Here is a 22,857-nt window from a genome sequence, read left to right on the forward strand (position 1 = left end):
TACCTTCCAACTAGAAGCATCACCCGTCTTCGTCGTCGCCCTTGCTTCTAGAGTTACCATCATCACTGTCCTTGCTTCCACAGTTACCGTCATCAGCATCCCTCGTTTCCTATCTTCCTCACCATCTCTATTTCCTAGTTTATTCTAATCTTTGTCTCTATCTTTTAGTTTCTTATCATCATCATCCCTATCTTTGCGCTTCTTATCATCGTCCACATCCCTATCTCTAGGTTTTTGGTCATTGTCATCCTTCTCCCTGTGTTTCTTGCCATTTTCATCTCTATCAATGTGTTTCTTATTATCATCCTCCATGTCATTGTGTTTCTTATCATCTTCGTCCCTGTCATTGTGTATTCTATCATCCTCTATATCTTTGTCTGTGTGTTTCTTTTTATCCTGAATGTCTTCATCTTTGTGTTTCTTATCCTCTTCATCTATTTCTCTGTTTCCGTCATAGTCATTGCTTCCAGAGACACTTCCTCAATGTTATTGTCTTCATTGCTTCTTCTTCGACCTCTTGGTGTCGTCGTCAACACTACTTTGCCTAGCCCTCATCGACATCAAGTTTTCCAGTTCCCGGTTAGGACCGCACAGGGTCGGTCACGCCCGTTGGTGTTCCAGTTCCCGGTGAGGACCACACAGGGTCGCTCATGTTCGTTGGTGTTCCTATCTCTAGTGAGGACCGCACATGGTCACTCACGCACGTTGGTGTTCACGTCTCCGGTGAAGACTGTACATCGTCTCTCATGCTCGTTGGTGTTTGAGTTCTCTGTGAGGAGCGCACATAGTCCCTCATGTCCGTTGGTGTTCCAGTTCCTGGTGATGTCCGCACATGGTCCCTCACAGTCGTTGGTGTTCCAATTCCTGGTGAGGAATGTACATGGTCACTCACTTCCGTTGGTGTTTGTGTTGCGAAATCATTCAGTCAAATCGCAATAAACGAACTGTGTTGAAATACAAATCACGCCAGTATGCTAGAGAGAAACAAGATAAACAATAGTGCACAGAGATTTACATGGAAACCCTAAAACAGGAGAAAATCACGGAGAATAAAACTTCACTATACATTGGATATACATTAGAGGGTATGTTACTGTTACCGATTAGGAACACGGTCTGCGGTCAGTCCTTCAACCTAGACCTGCAAGTGATTGTGAAACAACGAATGGTGGCGTCTATGCGTAATACGTAGGGGGGATGTTCCCCATAACCTAGCAGCGTATAAGGGAGACTGCTACAACCGACTTCTTAGCAGTGATTACACTCACGTTCTTACACTCTCAGGTGTTCCAGACACACAGTAGATTAGCCATAGCTATACACAGGTTTTTAGAGAAGATAGAATTATATTACGATACACTGTTGCGATATTCCGCGAGCGCGTGTAGGATCCGAGGCGGGACCACGAGGGTCTTGGACTAGGGAGTGGAGGAAGAAGAATGAGATGAGAAATGGAAGCTTAACACAGGATGAGAAGATGGAGAGTAGCACATAAGCATAGACCAAAATAGATGGAAGCAAGATCCACAACAAGATATATTAAAAAACAAGCGAATGATTACAACAATGGTGGTCGCATAGGCCACACCAAACTATATAAGGAAACCCTAACTGACTAAGAAGAAGAAGATGAATAAGAAACCCTAACCCTAAAACGATAAGAAGAGGAAATCTAGAACTATGTGGTATACCTCACTCACACTCAAACATAGGCAACCCCTTTATAAGTGACCCCTCCCTTTTATAGCCCAAGGAGGGAGGGACCTTACAATGTGGGATAAAATTTCCCCTCTCTTTCTATACACCATATCCTAGTATACATGTCCACATGTTGGACACCACCGACTTGCCCATTCCACCCCGGTTTCCCCCTATGGACGAAAATCTTCACGACATCTGCCCCCACCAAACCGCACATCCACTAGTATGTGCCAAGAAGGGGAAAGAGGTGAGATTTTCGGCCATGGCGGTCAACCGAGTCCTTAGCGTCTTTGTCAGCTTTGCCCGACTTCCTCTTCCACTTCGAGCAAGCCCATCCGTCCCACATGGACCACCGTAGCCTCTCGGTCCGCCATATCCGTCGTATGCTCTCGAACCGTCGGCTCCATCCGATGCACCATACTCGATGGAGTTTGCCGAACCATTGTCTTCGCCCAGTCCGCCATACCCGGTCTTCGCAAACCTCTCTTTGTCTTCCTTCGTTTTCCGTGCGCGACCTTGGACCTGATCCTCGTTCTTCCCGACTATTTGCCGAATATCGCACCATGTGCTCTTCGTCCACGCTTGTCTTGCCTTGGCCGCTTCCTCGACTCGGCACTGTCGCGCCCCAAACTTCGTCATTGATCATCCTCGTGCTCGTCGCTCGGCCCTTACGCGGCCACATCGCACGTCTCGCACTTCGCTTCGCTCCGCGTACCCTTTCGAAAAGGTATGTTGCTTCCCCGACATCCGTGTCGATGCTCTCATCTTCGGTGTCCCCCGCAACCTCCGAAGTTGCCGCTTTGCCCCAAGGTACACCCTCTTGGTCCGCCTAGCCAGCTCAGCCGCACACATCATTTGGGATGCCTTGTTTTCTCTTCACAGTGCGTGACCCTCCGTTCTCCACGCACCTCTGTTTCCCTAGACACAATCCTTCATTCATGTCGACCACGCTCGTCTCGTTTCGTCGATCTTAGCGTCTCGTCGCGCCATCCTTCGTCCTGCGCTTGCCTCTCGAAGGCTTCATCCGACCTTCATCATCGATCACTCGTTGCGGCTCCTCCGAATGCACACTCATTCTTTGGTCCTTAGGTGACCCCATTATGTGCACCTCGATTCTCCCTTGCTCTCCGTGCTCTCTCCTAGTAGAGCGTATCGTCATCCCGACCTTCGTGCCAGGGTCCTTCACGGCTCTCCTTACCGCTTCATCCCGACTCGCATCCTCTTGGCCCGCTTGGCCCCGCATGTCCTCCGGGACACCGCTTTTTCTCTCCCTGGTGCATAACTCTTTGCTCTCCGCGCACCATCCTTCGCTCTCGTCGTTCATCCGCCGATCCCGGCAACTCACCGCTCCATGTCTTGCAGTGTGCTTGCCTGTGAAAGGCTCGACCGGTCCGCCGTTGCCGCTCACTCGTTGCCGCTCTTCCAGCCGCATGCTTGCTTCTTGGACCTTCCCCGGCCATAGTGCATGCTCCGTTTTACGCCGTAATGCATGTTTCGTGTTACACGCTTCTTCCGTCGTAGTCCCGACCTCCGCGTCGGCCTCTTCTTCCTTTGTCATCATAGACCCTTCAGTCTCCGTTTGGCTCTCTTGGCCGTGCTCGTTCGTCTTCATGCACCAGGTACCCGTTCCGGTAGCCTCGTCCGTTCCGGTCTCCGATTGCTCGCCGCCACCCGCCGCCTCTCCGGTCTTATGTTGATTCGCAACCGTCAAAGTCTCTAGAATAGGTGGGCAAGGTCCCGCTCGTTTTCGGTCTTCCATGGAACCGTAGTCATCATGCCCGCTTGGCCTCCTTCTCGCGCTCACTGGCTCCCACCATGTGTTGCGACTCGTCTTCCCCGATCTCCAATCATGCCGGTTGGGTCCTTGCCCGGTTTGATCCCGATTGATCATGTTCCGGTTCGGTCGGCTCTCTTCCGTGATCGTAACCGGCCGGTAAGGGTTTGGCAAAACAATTCCGGCCTTGCCGGCTCTTCTTCCATTCGGGCCCGGTTGACCGGCCCTTGCTCCAATCTTCTTCCAAGTCGTCTTCCGGTCGTGTCTGATTACTGACCGGTCCGTCTTCCGCTCGGGTCGGTTCCCGACTCTCTCCTTGTTGCTACTCCCAGCCTCTCCTTCGGTACCTTTCGGTATGCCCGTTCCAGGCCTCACATCCTCTTCGTATGTGCCCACTCCGAGCCATGCCTTCTCACGGCCACCGCCCATCTCTCCGGTCTTATGTCCGCACTCGGGCGCAACTGTCGTAGTCTCCGATCTCGGTGTCGAGGGGTCTCTCCTCCGTCCGCTATGACCTTCCTCGTCGTCATTTCGATCGTCCGCTTTGCCGTCGCCACCTTCAGTCTCTCCGGTCTCATGTGGGCTCTCGGGGCCGATCGCCGAAGTCTCTAGGATAGGTGTGGGAAAAGTCTCAATACAATCACTCGCTGATGTCATGTTTGTAGCCACCTTCGTTTGGATGCCGTGGTCCGTAGCTATCTCGTCCCCGGTTACGCAAGCCTCGGTTATGCTTGCTACCTCCTTGTCCTCGTCGTCGTCTCGGTTGCCCGCCCTGCTGTCGCCATCGCCCATCGCTCTAGGTCTCAAGTGAGCTCTTGGACCGACTGCCAGAGCCTCTAGGGCTGGTGTGTGTAAGGTCGCGGCACCGCCGCTCGTTGTCTCCGTAGCCGCCTCCGTCCAGTCGTCGTTATCCGCGGCTACCCTGCCTCCGATCGCGCAAGCCTCGATTACGCTTGCCGCCGTCTCTGCCATGTCGTCGTCTCGGTTGCCTGCCTTGCTGCCGCCACTGCCCGTCGCTCTAGGTCTCACGCCGGCACTCGGGCCAACCGCCGAAGCCTCTAAGGCCGGTGTGTGTAAGGTCACGACACAGCCGCTTGTCTTCTCCCCATTCGATGTTTCGGGTCGCCATGTCCCGAATCCGTAGTTACCAGCCTCCATGGCCATCCCTTCACCGCAAGGCAAGAGGGTCGCTTGCTCCACACCCTCTCCCATGTCGCCGTCGTACGCTCTCTCAGCCTCCATATAGGCCCCGTCTTCTACGCTTAGGGAGGCTTCTTCCTCCGCATCCTCCGATCTCCTTCGGCCCGACTCCATAATAAGACTTTCTTCGGCTTTGATTTTCGCCTTCACAAGCTCGCATGCCTCCCGTATTAGCACTTCTAGGTCGAGCTCCTCCGAAACGTTTTGCGTTGAGCTCTCTTCCGGCGGTAGTGCGTAGTCACTCGCCGCTCTCTCTTCTCCGCCGCTTGCGGGCCGTGTTGTGGCCTACCGCCTCGCATCATGTTGCCGGCACACCCATTCCACCTCGGACCACCCCTCGGTGAGACCATGTGCTCCATAATCATCTTGAAGCTCGAATAAGATGTCCATCCTCTCCTCTTGATGGATCGTCTTCAAAAATAGGACTTTGTCCGCCCCCACCGATCTCCGATCTCGCTCCGAGAGTTGAGAGAAATGGCGCTCGAACTCTCGGAATGCATCCATTGCGCTCCAATGGCGCTCCATCGACGCCACCCATCGGTCCAACTCATGCCGAACTCGCCCGTCCGGTTTCACATACACGTACGCTTCCAATAGGGCTCCCTCAAAAGACACCCACGACTCATGAGCTTCTCGTAGCTCCTTGACCTCCTTCTGCACCGATACGGCCGCCACTCGAGGAAAATACTCTACTCGCATCGCCTCGTCCACGCCCCCTTTCGCCATCTCGGCCTTGTAGGCTCCCAAAAATTTTGGGACCTCATTCCCATTGAACGACCGACTCAATCGACCACCCTTTCAACGGCTTGTTGAGTCGCATCTCACTTCGCCATCTTCCGGCTTCCATCACGATCTTTGCCATCATCTCCTCGAAGTTGAAGTCTTCTTCCATCTCCACGCTCCCTTGCCGCCTTTCACGTCGGGTTCACCAAATATGTCGCGATATTCCGCGAGCGCGTGTAGGATCCGAGGCGGGACCACGAGGGTCTTGGACTAGGGAGTGGAGGAAGAAGAATGAGATGAGAAATGGAAGCTTAACATAGGATGAGAAGATGGAGAGTAGCACATAAGCATAGACCAAAATAGATGGAAGCAAGATCCACAACAAGATATATTAAAAAACAAGTGAATGATTACAACAATGGTGGCCGCATAGGCCGCACCAAACGATATAAGGAAACCCTAACCGACTAAGAAGAAAAAGATGCATAAGAAACCCTAACCCTAAAACGATAAGAAGAGGAAATCTAGAACTATGTGCTATACCTCACTCACACTCAAAAATAGGCAATCCAATCATAAGTGACCCCTCCCTTCCTTTTATAGCCCAAGGAGGGAGGGACCTTACAATGTCGGATAAAATTTCCCTTCTCTTTCTATACATCATATCCTAGTATGCATGTGCACATGTTGCACACCACCGACTTGCCCATTCCACCCTGGTTTCCCCCTATGGACGAAAATTTTCACGACAACGCTTCTTTACATTCCAAAATACATGCCCCCTCTATCAGAGGTTTTTTGCCCTTTATATACGCAGGCAGGGTCTATTTAGCCCTTCATGCTTCCTGTGTGAATCGTTACATGTGTTATGATCTTATATTATTTCTTATTCCTACGCTCTTGTCCGTCGGTTACTATTCCGACGGACAACAGTTACATCACTCTTACGAGTGTATCAGCCACGAGGGGCTCTTAGCGTCTGCTATTACGCACACAGCTATGGCGCTGCACTCTCTCTCTGTTTCTCTTTCTGCTCACTTCTCACGCTCTCTCACTACTACTGTTCTACAACACTTTTCTACCATTTTGCCCTAAATGTATTTATATTTATACACTGTATTAGCTATTTACAAATGTAGGCTCTGCTACGTATCATTATTATTATTGCTATAATAATAATAATCAAACTATCAAACAGTTGACTCACTGTTTTCGACTCTTTGATTGTCGGCTTTCGGAACAGTCGGATCTTCCCTGTCTTCGATTGTCGGCACTCCTTGGTCCGATCAGTTGGATCTTCCCTGTCTTCGACTGTCGGCACTCCTTGATCTGATCAGTCGGCTCCTCGTAGTCATCAACTATCAGCAACTTCTGGATAGTCAGTTACTCCTCCCACTAGAGGGACATATTCCCAACAAACTCCCCCTTCACTCCTGTGGGAGGAAGTCAGTCAGTCCTGTCTTCTATGGACAGACTCTGAGTCTATCCATAGGTAGGTTCTTCGTCAGCATGTCGGATCCATTGTCGTCAGTATGGATCTTCACCAAGGAAAACTCTCCTTCTTCGACTCTCTCCCGCAACCAGTGATACCTTCTTTGTATATGCTTGGTCCGGGAGTGGTATGCAACATTCTTGGCAAGATGTATGGTGCTTTCGCTATCAAAGTGAATCAGGAACTCCTTTTGCTTCATCCCTAATTTGTTGAGAAAATTTCTCATCCAAATTAGCTCTTTGTCGGCCTCTACCGCTACCATATACTCTGCCTCTGTAGTCAACAAGCCTATAGACTTCTGCAGTCGTGACTACCATGACACTACTCCCCCTGCATAGGTCATCACGGACCCTGACGTGGATTGGCTCGAGTCGACTTCTCCCGACATGTCTGAATCAGTAAAACCTTCTAGCAGAGGTTTTCCGACACCATACCCTAGGCACACCCCCGAGGTGCCCTTTAAGTACCTGAGTATCCACTTCAACGTTGCCCAGTGTTCTCTCCCTGGATTACTCATATATCGGCTTACTACTCCTACAACAAATGTTATGTCTGGTCTCGTACAGACCATAGCATACATTAGATTGCCGACAGCCGAGGCATACGGTACCTTCCTCATCTCGGCCTTCTCCTTCTCTCCTCTCGGGCACTGTTTCGCATTTCACCTAGAATTTGTCGGCAACACTGAGCCGACCGTCTTTGCATCTAACATGTTAAATCTCTCTAGGGTCTTTGTCACATACTTCTATTGTGAAACCATAGCACCTTTTAAGTTTTGTCTCGAACTATGTGCATTCCCAGGATCTATTTAGCCGGTCCAAGGTCTTTCATGGCAAACACTTTGCCGAGAGCTTCCTATCTTCCTTGTATCTGGACTGACTATCAACATGTCATCAACATATAACAGGATAATCAAGAAGGCTCCTTCATCATACCTCTTGACGAACACACAGTGATCGGCCTGTGTTTTCTGTAACCGGTGTTCCATCATGAAGGACTCGAACTTCTTGTACCATTGGCATGGAGCTTGTTTCAAACCGTACAAGCTTTTCTTTAGTCGACACACCTGATTCTCTTTCCCTTTCTCCTCAAAGCCCTCGGGTTGCTGCATGTAGATTTCTTCTTCTAACTCCCCGTGCAGGAATGTGGTTTTGACATCCAACTATTCGATCTCTAGGTCCATACTGGCCGTTATGCTCAGAACAGTTCGAATGGATGTAATCTTTACGTCAGGTGCGAATATTTCTTCAAAGTCGACGCCCTTTTTCTGTTGAAAACCCTTCACCACTATGCAGGCTTTATACCTGGGCTCACTGTCGGCTTCTCCAGTCTTCACCTTGTAGACCCACTTATTCCTAAGTGCTTTCTTACCTTTCGGCAGCTCTACTAGTTCGTAGGTGTAGTTCTTGTGCAAGGATTCTATCTCATCTTGCATCGCACTCAACCATTTTTCTCTGTGCTCGTCGGCAATGGCTTCTTCATAGCACTCTGGTTCACCTTCATCAGTCAAGAGGATGTATTGACTAGCGTATGTAGTCGATGCTTTCCTTTCTCTGAGTGGGTATATTCTTCCACTCATTGTTGGCTCACTTTCGGATGTCTCTGCCAACTCTTCTCTCTGCTCGGGATTCTGCTCGCCAATCGGCCTCTCCTGGTTGGACAACTCCAACTCATATTCATCAATTGAGCTTTGCAGCTCTACCAACTCTAACTCATAGTCAATCAGTCTCTCCAAGTCGATTGACTTAGATTCGGCTCTATCGGCTAGTTGTCTCCTTACAGCTGTCAGTGACAACTCACTTGGCCTTAAGTCGATGGTAGTCGAGGTAGACTGGGGAGTCGATTCTGACATCTGTTGCTTCCAGTATTCAATTGTCTTATCTTCTAGAAAGACCTACATCCCGACTTCTCACTACCTTCTTGTCGACTAGGTCCCATAGCCTGTAGCCGAACTCATCTTCTGAGTATCCCATGAATATGCATGCTTTCGACTTGTTGTTGAGTTTTGACCTCTGATCTTTCGGTACATGCATATACCCCAAACATCCGAACACCCTCAGATGCTGGTAGGAGACATCCTTCCCTATCCACACCCTCTATGGGACATCACCCTTCAATGGTACTGAGGGAGACCTGTTTATCAGATAAACATATGTGTACATCGCCTCAGCCCAATAGGATTTCGGCAGTTTCGCATGAGAGAGCATGGTCCTTACTCTCTCCATGATAATTCGTTTCATCCTCTCTGCAAGCCCGTTCAACTCTGGGGTCTTTGGCATTGTGTATTCGATCTGAATACCTTGGCTCTTGCAGTATTCCTCGAACTGCCCTTTGTACTCACCACCGTTGTCGATTTAGACTGCCTTCAACTTTCGACCCGACTCTCTTTCGGCTCTTGCCTGGAACTCCTTGAAAACCGATAGTACTTGATCCTTCGTCTTCAGTACGAAGGCCCATGTCTTCCGACTATGGTCGTCAATGAATGTCACAAAGTATTGTCCACCTCGATGCAATGGAGCATCAACATAACACACGTTCGTGTGTACTAGTTCCAGTGCAGCCTCTCTTCTTGTCGGTGTGGACTTGTGTGGAATGCAGCTCTATTCTGCTTTCCGGATAAGTAGTCAATGCGCTTCTCCAGATCCATGCCCTTGACTTTTGGTAGAAGTTTCTAGTCGGCTAACATGTGCATTCCCTTCTCACTCATGTGGCCTAGCCTCTTATGCCATATCTCACTGGCCGAGTCGGCTGCCACATTTATTTCCAATTTGCACAATCGGGCATGAATCATGTACAATATGCCTTCTTCCTGTGCTCGGGCCACTATAAGATTTCCTCGACAGAACTTCCACTTGCCATTTCGAAAGCTACCGTTATAGACTTCATCATTTAACCTTCTAGTCGATATTAGATTCAATCTGATATCGGGGACGTGTCGAATATCCTTCAGTGTCAGTCGACACCCTGTCAATGTCATTAAGCAAACACTTCCGACAACTGTTACCCTGCACTCTCCACTATCACCCATCTTTACATAGCCATGATGATCCCCAGTTATGTAAGTCAAGAAATACTCTCTCAAGGGAGTTATGTGGAACGATGCCCCGGAATCAATCACCCACGTGCAATCTTCAAGTCTTGCAAGATTTGCACTTGTCTGTTCACAAATGAACAGGAGTTCTTCATTGCTCATAGCAATGGCCAAAGTGTTATTTTCATCAGGAATCTTCCTGGGTTCGACATTATTTCCGACACTCTTGTCTTTCTTTAAGTGTCGACAATCCTTCTAGAAGTTTCTAGGCTTTCCACAATAAAAGCGCACATGCTTACTTGTGGACTTCCATTTGGCGTGGGATTTGTCCATTCGTTGCAGACTTCTTCTTCGCCAGTCGCTTCCTTTGTCCATATGTTGAGTCAAATTCGACTCTGATAGGGATAGGACTCTTTTATCTTTCCTCCCTACCTCCTCATTTAGGATGCTCGTCCTCACCATCTGTAAAGACAAGTTCTCTTCTTGACAGGAGGTGCTGAGAGTAACCACCAGGTTCTCCCAGCTGTCCGGTAGTGTGCACATCAGCAATATGGCCTGTATTGCATCATCCAAGGGAAACTTCATCGCAGCAAGTTGATTTACATACCCCATGAATTTGTTCATGTTTTCGACGATGCTCTCACCGTCTTTGTATTTCAGCCATACGATTTTTCTCATCAGCGAGGTTTTATTGAGCGCACTCTTCCTCTCATACAGACCCAACAGCCTTTGCCACATCTGTGAGTATTTGTGTCATTCGCCACATGTTGAAGGAAACATACATCGACACATTGTCGGATAGTGGCCATCGCCTTTCTATTCAGAAGCTTGTAGTCTGACTCCAATACCCCCTGGGTATTTCTGCTCTGTTGATTGGCTCGTACATGTCTTTAACTATGAGAAGGTCTTCCATCTTGATCTTCCAGTCTGCATAGTTCTGTGAGTTGCGAACTATCATATCTAGGAAACCGCTCACACCTCCTTCCATGCTTGCACCTCAAGCTCTGATACAAGATTGTTGAGAAATCGTTCGGTCAAATCGCAATAAACGAACTATGTTGAAATATGAATCACACCAGTATGCTAGAGAGAGACAAGATAAACAATAGTGCACAAAGATTTACGTGGAAACCCTAAAACGGGAGAAAACCACAGACAACAGAACTTCACTATATAGTGGATATACAACAGAGGGTATGTTACAGCACTCTTACGAGTGTATCAGCCACGAGTGGCTCGTAGTGTTTGCTGTTACGCACACAGCTATGGCGCCGCACACTCTCTCTATTTCTCTCTCTGCTCACTCCTTACGCTCTCGTGCTACTACTGTTCTACTACACTTTTCTACCGTTTTGCCCTAAGTGTATTTATACTTATACACTATATGGGCTATTTACAAATGTAGCCTCTGCTACGTATCATTATTATTATTGCTATAATAATAATAGTCGAACTATCAAACAGTCGACTCACTATTTTTGACTCTTTGACTGTCGGCTTGCGAAACAGTCGGATCTTCCTGTCTTCGACTGTCGGCACTCCTTCGTCCGATCAGTCGACTCCTCATAGTCATCGACCGTCAGCAACTTCTGGACAGTTAGTTCCTCCTCCCACTGGAGGGACATATTCCCAACAATTTGTGTCTCCGATGAGGACCGTACATGGTCGCTGACACCCGTTGGTGTTCGTGTCTCCAGTGAGGACCACACATGGTCGTTGACGCCCGTTGGTGTTACAGTCTACGGTGAGGACAACACATGGTCGCTCACGTCCATTGGTGTTCCTGTCTCCGGTGAGGACCGCACATGGTCGCTCACACTCACATTGGTGTTCCAGTTTCCAGTGATGATCATACATGGTCGCTGACACTCACGTTGGTGTTCCGGTCTCTAGTGCAGACCACACATGGTCGCTCATGCTCACGTTGGTGTTCCGGTCTCCGGTAAGGACCAACCATGGTTGCTCACGCTCACGTTGGTGTCTAGTCTCTGGTGAGGACCACACATGGTTGCCCGTGTTCCTATTTCTAGTGAGGACTGCTCATGGTCACTCACACCTCAACGTACTTTGGTTTTCTCTTTCAGCTCACACGTACACCACACTTTCGAAAAGGCGGCCGTAAAGGGGAGGATAATGTCACAGACATGAAGAAAAGATTTGAACTCTTGACGTCTTGTATATAGTCAAGTGTTGTGTTCTAACCAACACATCCAAATACAAGGTCATGTTATGTACATCTTAGTAGATTATTAGTAGATTATCTATTTTAAGTTCTAGGAGTTTTTAGAAAGTTCTAGAACTAGAAGGTTCTAAAGGGTTCTAGAATATTCTCCCTAATATTTTATGGCATGTACTTCAACTCATAGCATAAATACTTGTAACCTCCTTGTTCCCTTTCAAGGTATTCAACACCAGTCATTGACACATCAATCTAGTATTCTTCTTCCATTCCACCTTTGTCACCTTCATCTTTTTCTTTATTCTCTTATGTTGTTCCTATTATCTTAAGTTCCTTGTTAGCCTTGTCATTCGTTTTCCATCCGAGTCCGTGGTTCGTTTGTCTGTGATAGTTGTCCGGTTGAGTGGTCCTAGACCCACTCGTGTGGTTTTCTTCGACCATCAACATAGATTGCAGGTCGAAAAAGGACGGTGGCTTCTCCCGACTGCAAATTGCGGTCCGGATTGGCCCGTATTGTTGTGGTAGACCACCGATGCAAATTTCGATCATTTCGTCTTCCTCCACCGTCACATTGATGGACCCGAGCGCATCACAAATCTCCTTTATTTTGGTGGTGTACTCGGTAACCAACATATCTCTCTGCCGGATGTTGCTCAGCTATTGTCGGAGCTGCAACTTATAGGTTGTGGTACTTGTAGCGAAAATCTTTCAGAGATTTTCCCAGGCCTCCTTCCGTGTTTTTCCAACTTTGATGTAGTTGAGGATCTGGTCATGCACACAGGACACGAGCCAGTAAACCGCTCTACTCACTCCTTATTCCCATGATGGGAAGTCCTTGGGTGCCAGTTCCGGTGCTACATCATTCGTTCCTCCCACATAGCTCCAGTAACTATGCCCTAGTAGGTACTGATGCATTTTATACAACCAGGAGGCATAGTTGCTCCGATCAAGCTTTTCGGTCGGAAGTGAACTTGCCATTCCTCTGTCCATCTTTTGGTTCTCTTTTGTTCTTCATCGGGTGTTCGGGTTTTTCTTCGATAGCGTCTGTCGGTTGTAGAGGAGTGTCAACCCTCGCGCTCTAATACCATGTTAAAGTAAATGTGCAGAAGCTTATGAGACAAAACCGGCTATACCGGGTAACAACAGAATATTGAGAAGAAAGGTTTAATGGAGAGCTTACGCAAGGGAGAGACAAAGAGAGCAAAAAGCAAAAAGTTAATTCAAAATAATAACACTCTGTACATAAAATGTGCTTAGAGAGCACTTTTATACAATTCCATAAAGGACTAACAGGTACTTCAATGCTCATACGAGCACTGACATTGACTCCCAAAAATATGCCTACGTACTAAGCTAGATCTGTAGGCCTCTAACGGGCTACCGATTTCAATCTGATCCGGCTCCTGGTTACGAATACCGATCTGGTTGTCCGTTCCGGATATCAATCCGGCTCTAGTTTCTTCAGCCGATCCGGATCCGGTTGAGCTTGCTCGCTCAACAACTATAATCCTTGCCTATAGTGTTTTGCAGTACAAAATAATCATACCTTGGCTCCATCAAGCTCAACTCGATGTATTGATGATGAGTTTGTTGTACTTATATGAGGTTAATGCACATGAAGGAAGACTAAGGAAAGATTCAAATACAAGTGTGGTGCTACATTGGAGAAAATCATTTTGTTGCATAGTACAACTGCAAAGAGTGCATGATACAACGCTAAGATTTTCCAAAGTGGCTCGAAATCAGAAGGAGTGGATGAAGAGATGTGTTCTCGTTACAAAAATAAGTTGTGGGAATTTATCTCAACTTGGACACACAAGGAGGTTACCAGTTGTAAATGGATTTACAAAGTAAAGTACAAATCCCAAGGCTCTATCAACTTGTACAAAGATCAACTCCATGAACAAAGAATGTGGTCAAATGCATGACATTGATTACAACAAGACCTTTGCACCAATGTTCAAGATGATTAGCATGTAGACCATACTAGCACTCAACACATTGAAAGATTCATACCTTCACCAAGTAGATGCAAAGAAATCCTTCCTCCAAGGGGACCTTGAGGAAGAATCACATAGTAGACATAGTAGAACAAGCCAAATTCAAGTCATAAACCCACCTACACATAGTATGTTGCCTAAGGCAGCAAGTGAATAGTCTCAAGACAGCATACAAAGCGTATAACATGTGAAGGCCACACAGTGCTCACACAATATTAACCGTTTGTATGTCCAAGCCAAACAATTCTCTTTACGTATAATGTGAGTTGTTTCTATAGCATTATGCTCAATCTTTTGTAGCAATCCCTAATCATTAGAGGAAATCACTTCGTTGGGATCAATAAAGTAAATCTTTCCTCGCCATTATATTCTAAATAAAGCATATGGATGAGCTTCACTAAATTCTTGGCATCACGATCATTCACACTTATTCTAGGATCTTCTCGACACTAAATTATATTCTGAACTTGTTGCTCAAATTCAACATGAAGAAATGCAAGTCCATTATGACTTTGCCAAAGTGTAAAGATTTAACCTAACCTCAACTCTGTTGCTAGTGATCCAACCTAGCATTACCAATTTGATGAGTCACTCACCCCAATCTTAGTTATAGGGTTCAACTCCTTGACTAATATCTGCTAGCACCATGAGATGGAGAAGTTGATTGCGCTAAACAGATAATGCAATGTGCAAGTGGCATCATGGATTAGAAGATATTATATGAAGTGAGAGTGTCTATCCAACTCGAAGGCTACATAAATGCTAATTGGGTTCATAGTTCAATGGCTCAAAGGTTGACGATTTGGTTTTACATTCTTATGGGAAAGTAGCACCATATCTCAGAGTAGCAAAAGCAACTTGTAATGGCTCTATTGAGCACATAGACAAAGTATAGGGATGTGATCATCTCCGTAGGTTCAAGTGGATCTTGTAAGAATTCCCCATCAAGATCAACAAGCTAGTTTCACTATTTTGTGACAATCTTAGTAGTATATGATTGGAAAGGAAACTAGTTTTACATTAGCACAAGAAGCACATTAAGGTGCGCTACCAATATATCTAGAACTATCATCAAATTATGGAAATAGTTTTAATTAAGTGCTTAGAATAGTCAATGGCCATCAACCAAACATTACTTAAGCTGCCAAGCTTGGGGAGGTGTGCAAACATGAGCAAAGGACAACACAAGCTTGTCAATCAGTTCATAGTCAACACACTTAAGCATTACAGATAGTGATAAGATATGAAGCTCAACACACTCACAAACTCCTCTACCATAACTTATTAAGTTTCCTATCATATGTATATATATAATGTTATAGATATTCTATTTCCTACCAAATGATAATAGTAAATGAGTTGTGATATAATATCTACTAAAATGGTTGTTGCTTCATATAAATCACCCCTTTCCCTGTGTTATGATGTGTTTGATTCTTTGTCAATTCTTACTATAAATATACACGTGTGTCTTTAGTATGATTGAGTGAATATCTCTCTAACCTTAAGTCTCACACCTATATGATATAACAATACAAACACACATAGTTTACACATTTCTATTACATCACATGAGAATTACAATCTAGTTCTCCAAATCATCATACTTTGTGTAACAACTCTCTCTCTCTCTCACTTTGCAAAACTCTAAAAGCACAAGTCTTAAAGGCATTTGCACTCTCTAAACACACACTTCTTAACTCCAAGCCTTTTTAAGTTCCTCAAGCACACACATATAATTGGGCTTGGAGGGTTCACACTAGGAAAATTTAAGCCCTATCACTTTGCAAAGTCCTCAAAGCATTTGAACTCTCTAATCACACACTTGTTAACTCCAAGCCGTTATAAGTACCTCGGGCACACGCATATAATTGGGTGTGGAGGGTTCACACTAGGAAAATCTAATGTTTCTTTCCCTCTTGTATATCTTATTTACTTTAGAAATAAAACTAGGCACCAACAATTTTCAAGATGTGGAATCCTTGACACACATTTATATCTATTAACACTAACAAAAGCTATGAGAATTATTTTCTAACTTTAATGTAGTAAATTGTGACTTATTAATTTCATGTAATTAACCCGTCAAATATATGTAGGGATTTAAGCAATAACTTTTTGAGTGGTGAAATACCTGATTCATTGTCAAAGTTGCCGAAGCTAACATACCTGTACGTATCTCAATGTTGAGTTTTTTCTATCCAAATATTAATTTATATTGCCTTTATCTATTTAAGGTTCTATTTATTTCTATGACAAACTTAATATATTACAACTTTTTTAAGTGATTTATAACAACTTGGCAAACAACAAAATAATGATTTAGAGTCTAATCTACCAATTGTGTCATTACAAATCTTTATTTACTATTATGAACCACTTAATATATTGCAATGATTTTCTAGTAACTTAGCCAACAACAACTTTTATGGGACAATACCACCAACATTACTACAAAAACCAGGTCTTGTTTTCAGGTATGTTCACGTTTAATATCTCTACAAGCCAAAAAGAATATCGTGTCATTACACATAAACATGAAAAATGCTAACTCACATTTATGCTTCTCATCTACATTATAAAAAAATCTAATTGTAAACAAAAATGAGATGTCACTAGTGAATATGCAGAGAGAAACACGGTGAACTCTAAGGTGACGGGATAGAAATGTTATAACTTATTGGCAATTTGGTAAACACGCTATGTTGTCTTGTGTATATAATTTCATCAAAAGTGAAATTGTCGTTGTAAGTATTTGCCAAAACCGAATCTTCATTTTACAAATTGTACATATAATCAAGCAAAACGGAGAAAAAAATTCTAACAAGGTCCTATCCAATATAAGCTTTCAATGTGAAACATAGCTTTCTCTCCATACGCTATGCAAGATAAAACCATGTAAAACATTAAATACTAAAAGAACTTCTTTTATTGAACCTTGTACTTATCATACTTGATTATATCAAACAATGGCTCTCTTATTTGGTCAAATGCTAGTGGTACTTGACACTAGGACCTCAACAGTGGTTACAGAATATGTGCCCGTAGGTAATTTATGTGCATGGCACAATATTTGGTCCACCACTTTGTCCATAATCATGGAGTCTAAAGCTTGCATACATTTGCATAATGCACATTGCAAACCATTGGTGTGTTGCAAACACAGTGCATTAAAGCAACCCATATCTCTATAAAGGTTATATGGGTCTACTCCAAGAATGGGGGCTTGGTTAGTTTTGGAATTTCTGACATCTAGTCGGATGGGTCAAATTTTCAGTAGAATTTTGAATTGTTCTAACTTCTAATACTATTTCTCCAAAAACTTTGGAAACCATACGTTAAATTAGACTACAAGGAAGTAACCATTAGATTAGAATGTAACCAAATTATATTCATAATTGTATTAAAGATGGAAATGTTGGAAATTGGGATGACCAAATTTTACTATGTCACAATTTATAGAGAAGAGGACATGCATTTTGAGATGGTCATGTTTGCTCTCACAAAGACAAAGGAAAGCATAAACTTTTAGCTTGAAACTCGGATTTTCAGATACTATGGAAATCCAAATTTAATCGAGCCAGCACCGACAAAGAAGACAAACATTGCTTTGATTATCGGAGCCAGTGTTGGTGCAATACTATTTATTATTTTAGCAGCAACAATTCTGTACATTGTGGTTTGTAGAAAGATTCGAACACAGAAGTCAAGAGAAACACAAATAGTACAACCTCCAATTGATGTCCCATCTACACTTGTTTGTCAAGATCGTACTGGTATATTGCTTACTTCTCCTCAAGAGAATGTAATTCATTCGTTGGCAACAATGCTTGGTCTGCGTTTCTATTTTATACTAACAATTAATCCTAAAAATACATTTCCAGAAGAAGCTAATTTCAGTCAATTTTATCTACAGTTAATGTTAAGAAAGAAGAGCTTATTAAAGCGACTAATGTTGCGAAAGAATTTACGTTTGAGGAGATCAAAACTGCGACAAATAACTTCTCCAAACTCCTTGGTGAAGGTGGATTCGGTTTGGTATATAAGGGATATCTTTCGGTTGGTTTAGATGTAGCTGTTAAAAAATTATCTGACGCTTCAAAACAAGGACCAGAAGAATTTCTCAATGAGGTATTTAATCTCTTTTTAATTATATGTATTTATTTTCTTATGGTGAGTCCAATAGGAATGCATATGATCTTCCATAAGTCCTTGTTTTCTTAAGCAAAGTAGGATTGCAATAGTCATGAATTTGAGTCCATAGACGACTATCTAGCAACTCAATTCAAACCACAAAACTAGCAAAAATGAGACATACAAACATTAAGCCCCTTATACTAAGTGTAGTATTCAAACACTTATCATCTAATATCCTTCATAAAACAAATGAATGTCCAAGCCAAACTAGTTAAGCCTTAATCCAACCAAATTGGTAATCCATAAGAATCAACAACATTTCAATTTTTCCCTAAATAGTTTGGCTTTGTCCAAGCCAAATGTTTCCAAACCAATTTGGGAGTTTTCCAACCTAAACTGAACTACACTAAATTGATCCCTACACCGGTTAAGCCGAAATCAGTTTGGCAAAACCAATTAATCCTAAACCAGTTTGGGAACTAGTTTGGAAAGGCTGAAGCCGAACCGCACCAAGCTCAAACCACTTTAAGAATTTCAACCCTAAAGCAAGCCGAAGCAAACCGTCAAGCCATTTAAAAACGGTTTAACAACTTGATTCCATCTTGAGCGGAGTTGTTGCTAACTTCTAGATAGGATTTGGCGTATTCTTCACCTTTCCCATACATCTAATGTCAGGTTAATGTGATATGTCCTTTTGTATTTTCGTTTACCCACATAGTTGTGGCTAACTCTCATCAAACCTTCTAGCTCCATGGATCTGGACATTGTTTTAAACAAAGCGATTGAGTAGGACATGTTCCACTTTACCTTAAAGAGGTTAATAGGCTATGTCCTCATGGGTTTTCCTTTACCCACATAGTCGTGGCTTGATCTTATCAAACCTTCTACCTCCATTGGATTTGCATATTGCTTTAACGAAAATGATTGAGTATGATATGTTCCACTTGACTGTAAAGAGGCACCTAACTATCAAAATGTGTACCTTTTTGTTGGGATCATCATTATGTATCATTAGTAAGGCGGACTATTGCAACATAAAAAAGATATATCAATTCATTGTGATGCCAAGATTGTTTTCGACGTAGAAGGTACTGGCTCATCCTAAGCACTCCTACATAGTTCTACCAAATATATTTTACTATGAATGTAGGCATTTCAAATATAATGATTGTATATTATCTTTGTGAGCTTAAATCAACCTACATGATGAAATGTAAATGTAAATCATAATATAAGATAGCCTTTAAGTAACAAAAAAATTTGTTGTCCAATATATTTAAACAAAGTCACATAGCCTTTGTTGTCCCCCCACTCCAATCAATAACTTTCTTTAGGTATACTCCCAAGAGGTTTTCAAACACGAAACCATATAAGGAGTTGCAAAGTGAGAGTAAAAACACCGAATTGGTTAGAAAGTTCATAGACACAACCAAATTCACAAGGACTAGATGTGATCTATCATACAAATAATGTGAATCAAAACAAAAAGTACATCATTAGGTCATAAATTATAGTTTCAATCTTTGAAACCACAAGCTGAAGTTATCCTTTAATCATTATGTTTATTTGATTAATCACAATAAAAAACTTAGAACACTTAGAAACACTCAAGAAATTAGCAGTTTAGCACTAAGGTTAACATCATTTGTCTTATCTCTAATTGCATCGTACTTCATTCTTGTCACCATGAGTAACATTATATAAATGTGTACTGACACTAGCTTCATTTCATATTATCAAATTTAAATTTATAATCATGACCTAAATTGGACATATTTCTACAAAATATACTTTATGACCAACATTGTATACATGTTTACTTACATTAACTTTATTTCACATTATTTACCATCATGACCAACATTGGATATATATCCACTAAGTTAACTTTATTTTTCAGAATATTATCAAGAAATAGATTCAATAACAAAACTCTCATTGTTGGAAACTTTTGTAGATTCTGATGTTTGAAGTGTTTCTTTATTTTTTAAATTTTAGGTTACTCTTTTGTCTCGTGTTCACCACAAGAACCTTGTCGGATTTGTGGGATATTCCATCGAGAAATCACTCATATTGGTTTATGAATTTATGTCAAATGGTTCATTACATGATGCCCTATCGAGTAAGATAAGTTATAAATTATTTACATATTTCTTTAATTTGTCCTAGGCTTTTGTCTAAAACCTTTAATTTGCAAATGATGTTGAGATTTCATCATGAGATTTCATCATGAGATTTCATCGACAACCCTCACCATGAACCCCCTCACCATGTACCTATGCATACTAACTGCACATATTGAATTGATAAAAATTCAACTGCATAATTCATTAATATTAGGAAGTTTTAGAACTCTATTGATTTATGATAAAAGAAATGTTCATAACATTATAAGAATATGTAAAATGCACTTGATTCTAAGCATACACATGTAACAAAGAATAATAATACAATATTTTTGGCTTAATCACTTAATTAAGCCTCCATCTACATTTGTCATTTGTATGTTTAACGGTCAAAAGGACGAAAAACATCACCAAATCTTTCGTGGCGTCAAAGATTACAAATTTTATTTGATGCTGCACAAGGTAAAAAATAATTAAATAGTATATTAAAGTTTTACACTCAATATGTTTCCATATTATTGTGTTGTAATATTTTTTTGAATGTAGGACTTGCATATCTACACCATGGATGTAACATCATTCATAGAGATGTGAAAAGTAGCAATATTTTATTATCTCAAAATCTAGAAGGGAAGATGTCTGATTTTGGAATATCAAGAATCACACACAATGATATAAATCCTGTAACAACAAGGGTTGTTGGTACTACGGGATACCTAGATCCAGCGTAAGTTTTTGTGTTCTTAAATCTTATAATATGCATAGTGTATTTTTAAACATCATTCATGACTTTATGTAGGTGAAATTTCCTTATATCATTCTAGGTCTTTAAAGCCTTATTCAAGATGCTAACAATGTTCCACTCCCATAACATCAACGTTGGTTATGCCAAATTTTATATTTTATACTATTTATTTCCATAGGTATGCATACACATCAATATTGACTGAGAAGGTTGATATATATAGCTTCGGTGTGGTTCTTCTAGAAGCTATATGCGGACGACGTCCCATTATAAAAGATAAAACACAAAAAATTGACATCCATATTGTTGAATGGGTATGATAGCTAAAAAGTGAAGAAATTATGTTATAATTTCATATGTAAATTGAATAAATTATATTTTAAAATGTTCTTATTTCATAGGTAAAATCCTCTTATGAAAATGGAATGATTGAAGAATTTATAGACCAACGACTTGATAATGAATATAATGTGTCGTCAATATGGAAAGTAGTAGAGATTGCAATGGCTTGTGTCCAGTTTGAAGCAATGAAAAGACCTACAATGGCCGATATTTGTAATGACTTAGCTGAAGCTGTAAGAATGGGAGAGAATTTTGACTTCTCATCGAAGGTCACTGAAGAAACTCCATCATATTCAAATGTGCAACCTCGATGAGGATTATGCGCAAAAGTAGCAAGTTTGTATATACGTGGATATAATCGACAGACACATAAAACTTGGTCTTTTACTATTAATTCTCACTAATTCTAGTGTTTTGTACTTCAACTAATAAAACTATCTATGGTTGAGAATACATTTTTAGTGTTTTATGCCATATAAAAACATGTGATCAACATTTTATAATACATGCTTTGATTGACTGTATTAAATTTAGTAAGATAATAAATATACAAGAATTAATTCATTAAGCATGATGTATGTGATATGTATATACACTATATCCGTATCATTGTTTCAAATTCTGTTATAGTATTGGATGTCTTCTTGAGTGTACACATGCATCGACAGTATGGTATCCATAAGTTAACTAATAAGTTAAATAACCTTCTAGTTTTTTAAGTTAAAATTCACTACAACAAAATGAGTCTAAAAATCTTGATAGAAAGACTCTTGATACAAAATCTTGAAAAGTCTAAAAATGAATATAGTTATTGATCATTTGGTGTGAGAATCAAAAACTTTTGTTAATTATGCTCAAAATCCACATATTAGCATTTAGAAAGACTCTTAATACAAAATCTTGTAAAGTCTAAAAATGACATCATTTTTGAAAACGATTACTTGCGGAAGCGTTAGAAGACAGGGAAATCAGGGAATACACAGAGTACACGGGAGAGACAGAGAGAGCAAAACGCAAAGGCTATATTCAAAACAATATAAAACACTTAGTACCATACAACTATGCTCAGTAGCACTATTTATACAAGTCCTCGTGGGACTGACACAAGTACCGTGTACTTCAATGCTCACACGAGCTTCTTACACTTACTACGAGACTATAATTGCCTAGTAGTCTGAACTAATACTAGGCTTCCGGTTACCGATTGGATCCGGCTAACCGGCTCCCTAGCTCACTGGCTCTGTTGCTTGCCAGCTTGGTTGCTCACGGCTTACCGATCCGTCTCGTTTGCTGGCTCAGGCTTATCCAGTCGATCCGGCTCCAGTTGAGCTTGCCGCTCAACTTGAGGTTGGATCCTAGTGTCAACCTCTGTGGCAGTCGGTTCTTCCATCCGACTTCTCCTGGCGT

General features: G+C 42.4%; 1 protein-coding gene across 1 annotated transcript in view; it reads left to right on the forward strand.

The window, feature by feature from the left end:
* Positions 1-21,979, forward strand: part of LOC147851204 (putative LRR receptor-like serine/threonine-protein kinase At1g51820) — a 33,078-nt gene extending 11,099 nt beyond the window's left edge. The window contains exons 6-14 of the mRNA XM_087335879.1: positions 16,200-16,271; positions 16,506-16,577; positions 17,653-17,876; positions 18,017-18,231; positions 20,236-20,359; positions 20,760-20,825; positions 20,910-21,090; positions 21,287-21,422; positions 21,510-21,979. Coding sequence (XP_087192005.1) covers positions 16,200-16,271; positions 16,506-16,577; positions 17,653-17,876; positions 18,017-18,231; positions 20,236-20,359; positions 20,760-20,825; positions 20,910-21,090; positions 21,287-21,422; positions 21,510-21,764 — 1,345 coding nt within the window. The 3' untranslated portion in view covers positions 21,765-21,979. The remainder of the gene's footprint in view (positions 1-16,199; positions 16,272-16,505; positions 16,578-17,652; positions 17,877-18,016; positions 18,232-20,235; positions 20,360-20,759; positions 20,826-20,909; positions 21,091-21,286; positions 21,423-21,509) is intronic.
* The last annotated feature ends 878 nt before the right edge of the window (positions 21,980-22,857 follow it).

This window comes from Azolla caroliniana, unplaced genomic scaffold, assembly GCF_043228905.1.
Source record: "Azolla caroliniana isolate FFs.n. ecotype wild unplaced genomic scaffold, voAzoCaro1.0.p SCAF_20, whole genome shotgun sequence".
In the NCBI taxonomy this organism is placed as follows: domain Eukaryota; kingdom Viridiplantae; phylum Streptophyta; class Polypodiopsida; order Salviniales; family Salviniaceae; genus Azolla; species Azolla caroliniana.